Source organism: Eufriesea mexicana, unplaced genomic scaffold (genome assembly GCF_001483705.2).
Source record: "Eufriesea mexicana isolate 0111107269 unplaced genomic scaffold, ASM148370v2 scaffold2645, whole genome shotgun sequence".
Lineage (NCBI taxonomy): Eukaryota > Metazoa > Arthropoda > Insecta > Hymenoptera > Apidae > Eufriesea > Eufriesea mexicana.
This window is the reverse complement of record NW_016910703.1, coordinates 294,224-311,019: the sequence shown is the minus strand read 5'-3', so window position 1 is coordinate 311,019 and position 16,796 is coordinate 294,224. Positions and strand designations below refer to the sequence as shown.

At 39.2% G+C, this 16,796-nt stretch overlaps 1 protein-coding gene across 1 annotated transcript in view; it reads right to left on the bottom strand.

The window, feature by feature from the left end:
- Positions 1 to 16,796, bottom strand: part of LOC108550244 (neurotrimin) — a 180,814-nt gene that overhangs the window by 40,774 nt on the left and 123,244 nt on the right. Inside the window, exon 4 of the mRNA XM_017903941.1 lies at positions 2,395 to 2,602. Coding sequence (XP_017759430.1) covers positions 2,395 to 2,602 — 208 coding nt within the window. The remainder of the gene's footprint in view (positions 1 to 2,394; positions 2,603 to 16,796) is intronic.

The window sequence follows — 16,796 nt, the reverse complement described above, 5'->3', positions numbered from 1 at the left end:
TTACGGAGGCTATCTGTATACCTATTTCTAAGGACACCTGTCAAATTGACAGATAAAAGAAACCACGTGCCTTTTATTTTAATAATTAGTTTAATTTAAAAACAATTATATATTATATTAACAGTCTTAATATAAGTTAACTAAATCTGTTACCATTGTATAATTGGAGCAATACTTCCGTCAAATTGACGGGTTCCTTAAATCTAATGTTAATACAGCGTTCAACTTCACAAATCAATAACAACTCAGTTTGCAACAACTAGCTGTCTACGACTAAGACTGTCTATAACTAACTGTCTACAAAAACTGTCTTCCAACCATTCTTAACCCTTTTTATATATTTTCTCACCATGCACACGTTTTCCGATATTTGGTTAAATATGGTCGTGTTAAGGGCCCGACGCATGGCCCAGTGTTCTTCCCAATTGCCCTGTACTTTGCTCCCTCGTAAAGCTACGTGTACACGATGGAAAATTCGCGATACTACAATACGCTGGTTGTGCTAAAGAATATCATTTTCAGCTTCCCAATCCGAAAATTCATCGACAACTCTGAATATCCGTATTACGGATCGTTTTGAACTTAACCGGGAAGCTTGGATCGAGCCTCGGATCCATTGGAGCCATTCCTTGGGTAGCCTTGGCCCAACGTGCACGCTCGCGAGACAAATTACTGACGAAATAATAAGGGATTAAATATCGGTGCCTCGTAGTGGCAATCACGGACCCCTGGCGACACTACGGTAGATTCTAAGGCGACCGTAGTTGGCGAAGTTTGACAAGTTGGCGGTAACAGGAACGCTGGTACCAAGTGCCAAGAAAGTTCCGAGGAAGGATCGGTTGATGCATGGCCGCGGAAGAAGGATGCCCCTGCCAGGCAAAGGACGTGTTCCGCGGGACAAGCGTGAGTTACGTAGACACGGAAAACGCTGAATCCGCCCGGTGCTTAGCTGAGTTTCCCAAGGAGCCCAAGGTGCCGGAAGGCGGCGGAGTTTCGGAACACGCGCAATACAAATTCACCGGCAATCTCAGACGCACGATTTGCTTGCAAATATTTGCTGTAATGGCGCGACTATCCAGCCAGGAATTCCCTTCCGTTCTCTCGAGCAACAACAAAGCCAGAATTTGTCCGACATCCGGAAATCTGACTAGCTGCGAAATGCTGGATTCCTCACTTGTTATGGAATGACCACTGTTAAACATTCGCGAAAATGCTAACTCTCGTTTTGAACGAGATATCTCGATGTGCTTTTGGGATTCTTCGCGGGTTTTCGTTAATTGTTAAATCTCTGGGAAGAACGGAACAGTAGCCTGCCACGTTCCGAGTCGAGCATTCCGGATCTACACCTTGGCCAGAACTGTAGCTAACTTCGAAGGTCAGGTGTGAAACTGCGTTCGGACTTTATGTTCAGTAAGATCGTGATATATTGGCTGGAATTGCAGCTAACTTCCTCCGTGTTCGAATACTGATATGCAGTTGAACAGGGTCTATCAGTTCTACGAACTGTTGCGTATGTTACAGTAAAAACTCGAAATTGGTTGAAACTGGTTTCGAATAATCAAATTTTCTAGGCAATAACAGGTTTTTTCTAATTAATTCTGGACTTAACTGAATGTTACTACGTTACTACACCACTATTGCATGAAAATCATTTAGTTATTTGACTGCCATGTACCTTTTATATGGTACGTTCAGGAAGCCACGATAAAATTTTCTTTATTCTTAGGATATAATGATGAATTATCAAACAATATGGCAAAAAAGAATGATGCAAATTATTAGCGTCTTCTATTCAAAGTTCTCTATTCGTTTAAAATTGCTTAGAATAAAGCAAATATTAATTTAGGAAATTAGTCTCACCGAACACTGGTGACAACCATGGCCCCACTGAGATGCAACAGTTAATAGTCAACAGTCAACGTGTTAAACAGCGATATCTGAGAAATTAATACACGCGATATGCTGTGTTTTTCGAAAAATTTCTTTCAGAAATTCTGCACACGAAAACCGAAATATTATATCGAGAATAATAATACACTCAATAATACGCGTTTCATCCTATAGACTTCAGATGCATGTTAATCGCGTGTGGAGCACAGTCACAAGTACTATAAATTCGCCGGATGAATTAAATCTTGTATATTATCATAATCAGCGCGATAACCGGGGAAGCTAGTGATAAACGCAATGTACAAAAGTTGAACAAATGTGTTTCAGCGAGAACTAGTTCCCACTAGCATTTGATTAATTCTCGACCAAGACCAATACTGAAAGTGTCAACCAATTCCGGATTTTGTCTGCAACGTGTATATTTTTACCAAATCTGATAATATGGATAACGATTAGGGTATGGAGCAGGTTAGGGTCAAAGAGATAACGTTGATAGTTGATTACCGACTACTTCGAGGAATCCAGTGTTGCTGGACATCGGGTCGGTGTTAACTTGGCACATGTACCATCCTCTGTCCGTTTCCTTGGTGTCTTTGATGTGAAGGGACCATATACGATGACCGCTATGTGTCACGACGATCCGATGATTCTTCGTGATAACGTGATTGGCGATCGTGAGGATCGTCTGTGTGTCCACGCGTAGCCACGCCACCTGGGGAACAAAGTAACAAAGTATTCTCACGTGTTTCCTCGTTGTCGCGGTTGTATCGGGAAACGTCGGACGACGTTAAAGACTATCGTTGAATGTATCCTCTATCATAAACAGAAGCGAGTTCTCTGAAAGGCAATTTAACTTGAAACACGTTCCGCTGTGGAACTTGGGCAAAACTAAACTTGTTATTCATTGACGACGTTGTAATCTAATTTTGCGTAGCTAACTTTGAAGAATTTCAGTCTATGCGACTAGGTGTTGAAGAAAGGTGAGACGAACGTTTGATATTGCGTGCGTCTACGTTGCTCATTGAGAATACGTATCGGGTGGAGAATTAATATGGAAACAGAGGTACACGCGATGCTCCAAGCTGGGAAATCATAAAGGAAGATAGAAGCGAAACGCGTATTTTTCCGTAGCCTGTCTGGATTCAGTGAAATAGAATAAGAAAAGAGAGAACGCGTGCATGCAATGTTCACGTTCGCGAGATACAAAGTATGTATATACCTGGTTGAAATTGAAAGTGAGTCATTCCGCGTTTCCTAGTCCTGGCAGAAATAGGCTAGAAATAAAATTCCTGTACTATTTTGCAACGAGCTGTTCTATGGTCTGAAATAAGCAAACAAGTTTTGAATGTTTCTAAAAGCATATTTAGCGAGTTCTATTTAAATCGACCCAGGTGAACATCTCCGTAACTATTTATGATACGGAACAATGTTTCAGATATAGAAGCTTGATGGTTTCAGGTGGCACATAATTTGATGTAGATGAGGTTCTCCTAAGTGGAGACGTTGAGGACATTTGGGGTCCAACTATATCTTATGTAGGATTAATGATAGATAAATCCTATATAGATAGAAATCTTTTTAATAACAAACAGATTCATTTAAACTAAAATATTACGCTATGTTTCTCTCAGTTCTTGAACTCTAGCTCTCAAACGCACGATTCTTTACTCGCTATGACTCCACTGCCCGCATTCTGTCTCGCCCGCGCCCTTGCACCCCTATTTAAAATCTAACACTGTCTCTTTTCATGCACAAGATCTCTTCTTTGATCACTCATTTCTCACGCGACCTCGCCCTCGGTGGTACTTCAGGCACTTGGACGTATTCCTAGACTTTCGTTCATTGCTTGCTCTCGACTTGGTCGTAAATATCTCATCTATACAATCCTTGCACGCGGTCAGTTGTCACCCCAGATGTCACCCTGAACGCTCGAGTTGAACTCAATACCATTCTTAATCCTTTCGTTGCGAACAGCGTCTTTAGACGCTCAGCCATAGTTGCTCCCTCTGAGCGAACAGCGCCATTAGGCTCCGTGCATTTGTTATCAATGACTGCCCCATAATGTCCATTAAATCATTTGTTTTCGACGTGCTAGCACCATATGCTTCCTCTGCAGAGATTTTTTCACATAATCGAATATAATTCTCCATGCGGTTGAGCTCTGTCACGCCGGCTGCCCAGAGAGCAATTCATTTCTGAATTCATTTCTGGTTTAATACTATTTCCTTTGCTAGAGTCCTTCATGGCTCGCAATACTACACTTTTGACGTACCAATAGTAGCTCGTTCTTTTCTACATAAAAATGCTTTACCACATATTGCGTAAGGTGATTGATTTCGGAGACATATGAATATCGTGTCAAGATACGTTAGTTAATATCATACGAAACGTAAATAGTTTATTTGCTGTAATTTTCTCTTTTCGATAGGGAAATTCCTCGGACAAATTGAAAGAAGGCACCTTTATCGTCCAGTCGAAAATTAAAAGCGACCTGCAATTGAACGAACAAACAAACGTGCTCTATAAATATATCAGCCAACACCTGAATATAAATTCAAACTCGCGGAGTCGAATCGGAACGATGTGCTGCTTCCTTCAAAGGCAATTCAACTAGCGATTTCGCTTTGCGCGTGAACCTGGATAGAGGGGTTAAAGAAAGGAAAAAGCATGGAAGGGGTGAAACACACGCGTGCCAACGAGAAACACTCAAAGCAGTCCCAGCAATCCGTGATTGTCGACTAAATCAAAAGAAATAACAATTTGTCTGACCTAGATGTCGCTTGTCACGCGCTTCCAAACCTAGCTTCACCCCTGTATAGCGAAGCGGTTGTGTATGCATTACAAAAATGCGGCCTGACGTTCCTCTCTCTTGCTGTTGTTTTATTCAATCCCCGCCACTTTCGCTTATATCCAGGCCGTATATTACTTTGGATACAAGCTTTCGCAAGCGGCACGCATTGTCTCGCGGCGGCGCAGCCAAGACATTCCGTTAAAAGTATCTCGCGCCACCAAACAGAGCTGGATGGGGAACAGTGAAATTTCACCGGAACAAATCCACGCGCGGGCTGTATTTACAAACGCGCCTGTTGTACCGGGTCTTCCGCTTTCTCCACCTCACCCTACTTCTTTTCGTTATTCCTTCTGCAACATTTCCTTCAACCGCTGCAACCCTCGTCCAACCCCCATCCGCCTTCTGCGACGCTGTGCTATCCTTTGCCTGGCGTTGTCGCGCTGTCTCTCAGTGACTCATTGTCCAAGTGCTGCGACAATGTGCTCGATGTTACCAACTGTGCTCGTTACATAAAAAGGAAAAACTTCCGCGCCAAACTCGTAATACACTCGACGCCGTTTTAAACCGTGTATTTCTTCTCTCGTCCGCTGCAATCCTCCCTCAGCCCGTGCGCCAACCCCGACCGGCTCCGTGTTTCCCGCTTGATTTCTTCCCCCAGAATACGCGCCCATCCACTTCATCCACTACATCCACTCGAGCCGTGGGCGATGTAAGTAAGTACGTTGCATGTACGCCGCGGACCGTGCGTCGGTGTGTGCACGGAGGCACACACTTTATCCGCCTTTATCTCTGGGACGCGACAGGACGCTCAGCAGCCGTGGAGCTGAAAGAGGCGCGAAGCGGACCGGCACGCGGAGAAAGACGTTCCAAAGACAGCGTACGGCCGTGGGGGTGGCTGGCAACCCAGAAAAGGAAGAAAAGGACAAAACGCAAGGGAACTTGCAAATCGTGCGCGCCGCTTCAATGTTAGCTCAACGTAGTTTGCAGGCTCTATTGTTTAGCGGATGAAAAATATAGCTCGCGGATACGCCAGTTTGTGTAACGAAACGGCGGTTTAATGATTGTTTTACCGATAATTGTACGGCCACCGTATACCTAGGATAATGAGATTTTGACAATTTTTTCACAATTGGTAATTCAACAGTCTAAGAATACGACTGATATTTCAGTCGACTTGGTATGTTTAATATCATGATAATTAACCTTCGAGCAGAAATGGGATCAGTTTAAACCTGGATCCTAAATTCTCTTCTATTATCTCTTTGCGGTTGTGCTAGTTGGTCTGGCTTCATTTTTCCTAATTTCTGTACGCCAAAGAAAGCTGTTTGAGTTTCGATGTAATTTAACAAGAATGTGCCAAGACAGACACGTTATTGATTAAAAATCTACGAAAATTGAACTAAATTTTGCGTATCATTCTGCAGTTTAATGATTGTTTTACCGATAATTATATGGCCACCGTATACCTAGGATAATGAGATTTTGACAATTTTTTGAGAATTGGTAATTCAACAGTCTAAGAATACAACTGATATTTCAGTCGACTTGGTATGTTTAACCCTTTGCACTCCAGAAGCGACCCCCAGTCACTTTATAAAGTTTGGAAGATCCATATTAATTAATATATCAAATTTAATGTCGTGTAACAGTGCGCGAGGTATCGAAATCAAATAATTTTGCAATTCTTTATTTTCTGCTCAAAAAAGTAGCATCAGTTTTTTAATATAGAATCTTTGATTTTCTGCTCTTCTCTAGCCAAAAAATCGTCGAGTGCAAAGGGTTAATACCATGAGAATAAACCTTTGAGCAGAAATGGGATCAGTTTAAACCTGGATCCTAAATTCTCTTCTATTATCTCTTTGCGGTTGTGCGTCTAGTTGGTCTGGCTTCATTTTTCCTAATTTTTGTACGCGAAATACAGCTCTTCTAGTTTCTGATGTAATTTAACAAGAATGTACCAAGACAGACACGTTATTATTTATTAAAAAACTACGAAAATAGAACCAAATTTTACGTACCGTTTCCAAACAGGTTCTTGACTATGATTCATTCTAGATAAAGCGTCTTTGAACTGTAAACAGTTGACCCTAAATCTCCTAAGAAGATGGAAATATCGAAGTTGAAGGATTTAAGATTGGAATTATTTCTGTTATGACGAAATTCCTCAAAAATTGCTTACTGCTATGTACACCTTTGTCGTCGATATCTTTAAATTGCATTTGCTGTTTGTGAAAGACACCGTGTATTAAAAAATGAATCGATATCCTTGTATATCGAGTTGGAAGTATTTGTTCCATCTTACAAAAGATTTGCTCGATCGAATGAATCCGGAAAATGGATCTAAAGTGGACTCGAAGCATCCGTGTTGATATCGAATCATATGGGATAATAGTATCAACTGAGATTCAGCTGTAATTCTTATTTTTTTTCTTTTTATCAGGAGAAAAAGAAATAGATACATAAAGCTTTATGTGATTTAATGAGCTTTATCCTTCCGTATATATAGATTAGGGAACTTGGAAAATGAAAGACAAATCGTCTGAAACGGCATTGCTTTATTTTATTTTATCCGTAAATAAGAAGATAAAGTGATAAATTATAATTTAAATAAGATATTCTAGAAATATTTGCCGTATTATTTAAATCTCGACTAAATTGTTAGGAATACTATTTTATCGATATTTATAATCGAAAATCATGAATTTAGCCAGAATTTTAATGCCGATATTGAAAATAATTTTCATTGTCAATTCTCTTTTGAAATACGTCGACGAAATACGTTTTGAAATTTTCTATAATGCATGAAATTGTTGGCAATTGTTTAATAATTATTTAGCAGAATTTTGCCCACGAGTCATTCATTATTCAAGCTCCGGAAAACATTGAATTACTCATAAGTGAGTACTCAGTGAGTGACATCTATTCCGCTTGATTTGCTTCGACGCTAATTGTATATTTATTCTTTGATTTTATTTTCCTATTCCATTTGCTTTTCGTCCTCGCCAGATACTGATGATGTAGTTCTTTAATTTACCGGGATACCTGGTGCTTTCTGTTCGATTCCATCCGCGTGAAAAATGACTGGGAAAAGTTTCCCATGGAAGAATAGCCCGCGGTAGCCTCGCAATGATCGCTCATCCTCTCCTCTTCGATTTCTCCTACCATCTTTCCTCGCTCGCGTGCACCGTAACCGAGTTTGCCGATAATCAACAGGAGAATGAGCTTTGGCCGCGAGTTTCGAGCGATCCGGAATGATCGAAAAGCTGTCGATGTGCTCGGAGTTTTCCTGTCGTGGTCATGCCGCCACGCTCGATATTCATGTCTGGTAAAAAGAAAGCCACGACGAGGAATTGAAATTTCTATTCTTCTTTCCATCGCTGTAGCTTGGTCCAAAGCGAGATTTCGCGTGCTCAACTTGTCTAAGTTATTCAACTCGATCTAATGCAAGCGTAACTAGGACAAAGTTAATTTGAGTCAGAATCGTGTGAGTTAACCAACACAGACCTAATCTGTCTTACACGTTTAGTTTAGTTTAGCTATGGTTAGAGCACACGGTGTGTTTGGCGTTGATCTGGCCAAGTTAGTTGAGTTAATAGATTTAGATTTAACTAGCCTAATTTGGCTAGGTAACACACGACTGAGTAACGCTGAGTGATACTCGATGATATCATGGCTGGGACACTTGATTTAAGTGTCACTTCGGTGAGTTGTAATTTCAACGAAGTTGTCGATCTACGTATAGCGGTGAATAAAGCCGAGAGGAAATTAGAGAGTTCCATTGTTCTGCTTTGTCTTATTTTTCGATGTAAAATTCAGAATTAAATAGAAAATTCATTTTTGAACGAGAAATGTTCTTCTCTTGTAACATTATTTTAATAATTTCAATTACGACCGATTCTTTTAGGCTACTTTTTTTACCCTTACCCCTAATTAAATATTTTATCACGATATAATTATTTCATTCCGTTCCTCTTTTATAATAGTATTATTGTTAATTAACTTGTCATATATTATAATACTTCTATACATAAGATACATAAATCCGTTTCACTCATACAGTCGTCAATTTAATTTAATAAACTAGAATATATTAATTAAATTCCAACATAAAGTCGGTAAATTTTAATCACGTGAAACGTTTCTATATGTGAAGTGTTCCATGCTCAAAGAACAGGCTAATTTGATTGATAAGTAAATGCAGAAGCCGTAAACAAAGCATTTCCGCTACTTTTGTATTTTAATTAATTAATCACGATGGTTTGCCGTATTAAAGTACGAAACGGTATTGGCCAATGATACCTTTACCGAAGGGAATTCGGGATAGTATGTAAAATTAGAGGTGACGTTTGCAATTTTCGACTCGCGACGCGGTCACGATTATTTATTTATTTTACCGAATGATAAAGCGAAACGAGTAGTTAAAAGTATTAACGCTGAGTCGTCGATGAAATATAATGTCTCGCCGTGTTTAACGCGGCACACGCGGATTAAATTGTGATTACGTTATGAATGCTATTGATTAAAAGTAAGATTAAAATTTAAATCGCGCCGGTTACCTTCGTGCCCAATGAACGCATTCACATTACGGGAACTTTTTAACTACGTTAGTGGAAAATTAAATGTATGAATTTTAATCCGCGCGGCATAGCACTATGAATTTATTAGAAATATAATATTAAAACCTTTGCGCAGGGTGTCTAGTAAAATTGGTGCTTTTATAAATGTCGAATTAGTCAGGTTAAATAAATGCGTGTATTATATATTTTTATTACGTATTATACATTGTTCTTTCGCTTTAAATTCGAACGAACTTCCAGTATCGCGATTGGTATATTATTATAAAATGACACTCTGTATATTACATAGATTTCGCTAAATCAATGATTTCCAAAATGATTTAAATAGATAAACACGAAATTGCTTTTAAAATCATATGCATGACCGAAAAGGTTTTAATACCACGGTGTACCTGAGTATTTAATATAGCGTCGTAATATCGTTTTCGGGTACCTGGGTCTATTTTCAATTAATTCATTCTTCCATATCGTCTCATTTCACGCAGATACGAGCCTCACACGTTTTCCATTATTACCCGTATTATTTACGTTGCCAGGGAAACACGTGTACATTAACCGAGTTATAATTATCTTAATCCCATTGATGTCCTGTGTAAAATCTCAAATATCTTGCACAACGATCCACGATCTGGTCATAAAATTATTCACTTCCACGAACAATACGTACTGCGAAATACCGATTATGCGGACAAGCTGGGGGAAAGCTCAGTCCGATAAATTGGTAATAATACACCAGTTATCGGTTATTCGATAACTTTTACGACATGGCGTAAAATAAGTAACGTATTAAATAAGACGAGTCTCAATACGAATCGAACAATACAGTATTGCGTGTAATCTCGTGTAAAAATTTCTAATTTCACGTTAAAATTGTTAATCGAAGTTAGTATAACGTTTTGGAAATCCAAAAAAGGGAAGATTTTTAGATTTAGTATGTTAGACTTTTATTTTTACATTTATTGAACTAAACTTTTATTATTACGTTTATCATTATGATGGATTAATCTGGGTATGGAGATTAATGACTATATTTATATAATAAATAAAAAGCCAAAGGTCTAAAGTGTGAAAAAAATTACACGGTTAAAATTTCGTGTGAATTAATTCCTTCCTCTAATTTTTCTAAAAGATTAACCATTTGTACTCGATCATGGTTTGTTTGAATACATTGAAAATTAAGTAACGTATACGAGGCAATAAGATTTCGAGTAACTATGCTTGAAATATTGAAGCGAAATACACGTGGTTTTCCTATTTTACCTGAGTATAAATAATATCGCCGAGCTTAGAAAAATATAAGAAAAGCCTCGAATTGTTTTATCTCTATGGCGAAAAATTCTTTCGGTGCAAACAGTTAATATTTTATCATTTAATATTGACACGCTTCAGATTCACCTAACACGATATTCATACTTCCTTACGGAATAAAATTCTTCAATTTCTAATAATTATTCTTCCAAATCCAGTTAAAAATCCGACAATTTTTATAAGGAAATAGAATAAAATTTACATAAAATTTCAAAACGGGAATGCGATTAAGCGGATTTGTAAAAGCACATACCATCACTGTTACAGCCCTCTCCTTATGAACCTTTTATTTCACCGTCATTTCCGTATCAGTGGTATCGGAGCAACCATAATCGATTTTAAGCCCGTTCCTCCTTCGACTGATTTTTTGAAAGGAAATTGGTAGAACTCGACGTGGAACAGACGGTGGCGGGCGAATTGGAATAAACGGGCAGAGACAGGGCGGACATCAAAGGGTTGTCCCAACGCCGCGAAAGAATCATCGAGCGCGGGCAAGGTATAGGCAACAACGAAACGAGCATATTGGGTTATTCAAATTTCCTTGCGGCGTGCCACGCTGCAGGAAAATATTGAATATTCTGGCGTGTAAATATTGGAAATTCTGAACGCGTTGAACACTGGGCCCCGATGCGGAACGTCGCGGCGCGTCGTATGCCTGGCGTGTACCGGTAATCGTATCCACACAACCGTTTACGAGCGAGAAACATCTCTACACCCGCGCGTCATTCACTTTTTCAACGGCCCTATTTCCGCGCCGTATTGAAAACGAAAAGCCGACCGAGATTGGCCGAACGGCGAAATATGAAACGCGCCGATGGACGCGTCGACGTGGCTCGTCGTGGATGCATCGTGAATTATAGTTATATTTCATACTCCGGCGAAGTCATGGATCAGATGCCCGGGGTCCGTGAATGACTGATAGAAAAACGTCGACGTATCGTGGGAGCTTTTGGACACCGAACCGGTTGCCATCTCTCGTGTTCAGATTTCGTTTGTAGACAATTTAGGTAGAGACGCGTTGCATGCCGTGGCGAATCGCGTTTGTGGTGGGATTTCAGCTTGGAGGCAATCGAAGTTATAAACGGAAACTTTGGGTACCTCGGAGTAAATGGGATGGAGAATTTAATAGCTGTATTTCGAGTGCTAGTTAATTGGTAGAATCTTCGCTGATTTCTTTTTTCTTCGTTTTTGGTGTTTTACTGAGATGGTCGTTTAGACTATCACTATCTTTTTGTCAGGGTTACGAATGATTAGTGACGTGTAATTCTTATGTTTCTAATTTGGTCCCAAGCAGGTTTCAGTATGAAATATTAGGTGCTAGAAAAAATAATAAATTCGTAGTGTCTCTGCTTGTAATATTATTCAGGTTTGATTGCAATCGTTCAAATTCTACGACGCGACTGAATAATCTAGTTATTCTAATCTCGTGTACCACGCGGAGAAAATAAACACGCTCTAATTTAGAATAAGGATAATAAGAAAATTCGTTCACAAATTACCGCGATCACGTAAACCCCAACTGAGACTCTACCTTAATTCCAAGATAAATCACGGAATAACTGCGAAACTCGCATACCTCGGGGCTCCGAATCTCTATTAATATTTAATACACCAGGAACCTCTAACATCCACGCGCGTCAACGCCTCAAACACACACTCGGTACTCAAACTGGAATAATGAAACCGGCAATGGGAACCGTTCCATGCAAGCTTCGATCCCCAGTCGTCGTCGTTCTCATTCGAAGCGCTAATTTCCGAGGGGGAAGTTGCGAGCCGTGACCAGGTCGACGGTCAGTCAGGTTAGGGGTTAATTCGATGGGTTATCAGAGGACACGGAGATAAGCATCTGTCTGCAACGTCAAAGTTTGCCAGAGACAGAGGACGAAACAGTGGAGAAATGGGACAGAGGAGAAGGGCGGAACCGATGCTGCGAGTACAGGAGGATAATTAGCCTCGGTGGAGCAATCCGCATAATTATCGTCCGCGGTGCGTCTGTCCCTGTCGAACGCTTTTTCCCCACCAGACCGAACGGATCTCCTCGTTCCATCCGCAATGGTTCGAACGTTTTACATCGACCGACAAACATTCCTGCCACGATCGAAACACGGTATCACGTCGATGATCCGAACGACAACCAATGAACCGCTTTTACCTAAACAAGGAATACACTGTTAATTGTAATCGCTCGTGAGCCCACGGTTCAGCTAATTACAAAGGTAATCATCGTAACGAATGTCACGTACAGATAATCCTTTCGTGGGCGTATGCCAGAATGAACGCGTAAGCAGGATTGCTTTCGAATTTCCGGCTCATCGGCCACGTTAGGGGTGTTCTTGGTTAGGGGTCTTCAACACGTTCACTGCCAACTACGAGATATCTCGTACTTAGGTTGTTTCCTTGCCCAGAACGCCTACTACGAGTTATCTCGACCTTTCGTTATTTGCCATATTTGTATAGGTACGAGGAAACCCGTAGTATAACTGTAGTATAATTTAAAAAGAAAAAGGTTGTACGAGTTTATTCGTGATCGATGTTAATTAATGCATCGAATTTAAAATTACCCACCAATTTGTGGGATGTCGAAGAAAAATGATTGTACGTTTTTTAATTTGCATACGATTTCTTATTTACCGTTTCAAAAATATCGTCGACTTCATGGCAGAAAGTCTTTGAATTATTATTTTTCTATATGGAAAAAATCGCCGAGTGCAAAGAGTTGAATGGAATCGCAGAATTTTTAATACTCTAATCGGTGCAGTTCGTCATTTTTAAGAAAAAAAAATATTAGGAAACTCATTGGTCTACGAAATCCGTAATATAAGTTTTAAATATTTAACTCTTTGCACTCGAGCGGCGCCTCTCAGTCGCCATTTAATCAGATTCTGAAGGTGGATATTAATTAATATACCAAATTTACAATTACCCGCGGATGCGTGGAATATCGAAGCAAAATAATTCTGCGTCTCAATTTGCATACGATTTCTTATTTACCGTTTTAGAAATATCGTCGACTTTATGGCAGAAAGTCTTCGAATTACTATCTTCCTGTAACGAAAAAATCACCGAGTGCAAAGTGTTAACTAATAGTTATTAATTGTATCTCCTGTATAATACATTACTAGCTTCGTGGTCGCAGTATCGAAGAACGTTCAAAGTGTAAAAATTAAATGTGTGATAATAAATTTCAACGGCGAAAGTAATTTTATGGCGTTGAAGAAGCAATTATAAACAAAATCGATCAGAAATGGGATCGAAAGTGATCCTTATGTAAGTTTTCAAAAATGCAATCTCTGGTAAAAGAAAACTCGCTGCCTTTCGAAAGTTACTTCGATAACTTTGAACGCGAGAATAACAAGGAAGAAGGGAAATTACTTTCAAATTACTACGTCTCGGAAATGCTGTAAGCGGGTAATTATCTGAGCAGCAGTTGCTTAAAGCGAGATGCTTGGAATATCACGTTTCTAATTTTCTTTGAGCTTTTAACACGCACGTCGAAGACGTATGAAATTACTGTTCTTTAACGTCATTCATTTAAATTCATAAACTTTGCGGAATATTCATGTCGTTTATTTTAACACCACACACGGGCAAGGTTTCGTCTACGCTGTAAAATTCACTCCCAAATGTCACTTTCATTTTTACCTTAAAAGCTGCAAGGGAACAGAAGTACAATGTTTTTACAAATTTAAATTCTCATGGTTAATATTAATGGCTAACATTTCATATTCATGCGACTTATTCATACTACGCTACTGTGCTTTTAGAGACTCTACCGAACGAAAATTCCTTTTCGTGAATGAATGAAGAGATATTTGGTATTATTTCAATTTTACCATTATACTTTTAAGTATTTAATACGAGAAATAATAATTTCTTTGAAACTACTCTGATAATGTAAATATTAAAAATAACCTGTTTATATCTGTGCTATGAAATATTGATGAGAAAGTTGGCTAATTTTTTAATCAGTTCGTTTTTAACAATTTCGAATTATTTTAAAAGCGTTGTTTTTAGTGTAATTTGTATTTGGAAAGTTATGCATACCTCATATTATATAATATGCGACGTATCTCATAAAACATATTTATTTCAGTATTTAATGATCGGATACTTTAAGAATCATATGGGACTTTTATCAAACTTTTATCTACTTCTCAAAGCAGGAAATTATATAAAATTTCGTAATGAAGATGAATACGGCAAAGTGACAAGTTCAGAAAATCAAACGCTATCTCGTATGAAATTTATTACCGTGTGATGATCAGTTTTCACGTTACCCGAGGAGTAAAGATATAATACGATAGAATGTCCATTCTTCGAATTAATTGGAAGACGCGGCAGTTTAGATAAGGGATGATAATTAATTTCAGAAAAGGGCGCCGAGATAAGGGATAATACCGTTATGAATGTGCTTCAAACTTATTCCATATTCTATTTTATTGTTTCCCTTTTCTTCCCGCAGTTATAGATTTCAGCTAGTAGTAACAGTCAATAGATGTACCTACCGAGTAATTTTCAGTGAAATGCTTCTCTTCCATAGTACTTTAACGAATACATTCTAATTTCATTACCCTTGGATAATTAATTAGTTCATCTTTCATTTTTATTGCGTTCAATATTGCATTTTTAATTCCGCGATTATAAGGAAAAATGTTGCATGTTGCAATTTCAACAAATTTATGTTAATTAAGTTAACACGAGTCTGGCACGCAGCTAATTTTTGTCCATGTTTCTCTGTTTTACGAGTCTCAACTTGTCAGTTACGTGTTTTTCTTCGTTCGCATGAAATGGCTGTGCTGTTGATTATGGCAAGCGCCATCGGTACTTAAATCATAATTCAAGGCGTTAACACTTTGACTGCCACGCACTTTCTGTACAGTACGCTCAGGGATCCACGACAAAATTTCCATTATTCTTAGGATATAACGATGAATTATCGAACAATATGATAAAGAAAAAAGAAACGGTGCAAATTATTAACGTTTTCTATTCAAAGAATATTCTCTATTTATTTACGTTGTTTAAATATTCAAAAATTAATTCGAATGAAACAAATATAAATTTGAAAAATTAGCATCGTCGGACACTGATGACCACCATAGCCCCACTGACGAGACAAGCACCGGTCACTGATAACCGTCATGGGAGTCAACGTGTTAAACAACGATATCTGAAAAATTAATACACGCGATACGCTACGTTTTTCGAAAAATTTCTTTGAGAAATTCCGCACACGAAAACCGAAATATTATATCTGAAATAACAATACACCGAATAATACGCGTTCCATCGTATAGACTTCAAATTCACTGTTAATCACGCGTGGAACATAGTCTCGAGTACCATAAATTCTGCCGATAAATTAAATTTTATATATCATCGTAATATAATATACGACAAAATTATTAAGTCTATATAAATGAGCCGATTTCAGATTCCGCAAGGAGGGGGAAAACTTGTTTTCCTCGTCTCAGCGTTGCAGCAGTATCGATCAAAAATTTTCATTCGTTCGCCCTACACCACGATCAAATATCCGTACCATCGACCCAGCGTAATATAACAGTGAACCCTGACATTTAACATGTACCCCTATGCTTGTCCATCATCATTATCGAACTTGTAGAAGGATGAGTCCCGTTAACTCCCCTGATCGACGATCCTGTCGAAAAGGGATCACTGGAATCGCGATTTTCACGTGGGAATTCGACAAGACGTACGGAAATGAGGAATAAAAGGAAAGGGAGATAACGGGATCAATTCTACCGGTGTGTACGATGCTGTATCCCGGAGTGACACCCGGCTAATACACAGTTGCTTACACACGCTTTGCACGAGATCGCGGCTGTCTCAACACGCTCGACGGATAGCAGCTAGATATCTGTCAAGCAACCACCCCGTCCCCGTCCCGACCAGGACAACCCGTAAAAAGCATTCTCCTAGGGTGTACCTTCACGCTGTACGGCGTTACTCACGCCGCCGTCAGACATCATTTTTCATATCTCGACCCCAGAAATGTCCGCCACCGCGACGGCTGACATTTTCCACCCCTGTCTGACGTCGACAATGTGCCACGTTGATTGAATCGTCGAACGTCAAGATGCACCCTCACCACCGTGCCTCTTTCTCTTTCTCCTTACGCGTCTTTCCTTTTCTAACCTCCCTTTACGCCTCTCTCTCTCACACACTCTCTCTCTCTCTCTCTCTCTCTCTCTCTCTCTATTTATCTATCT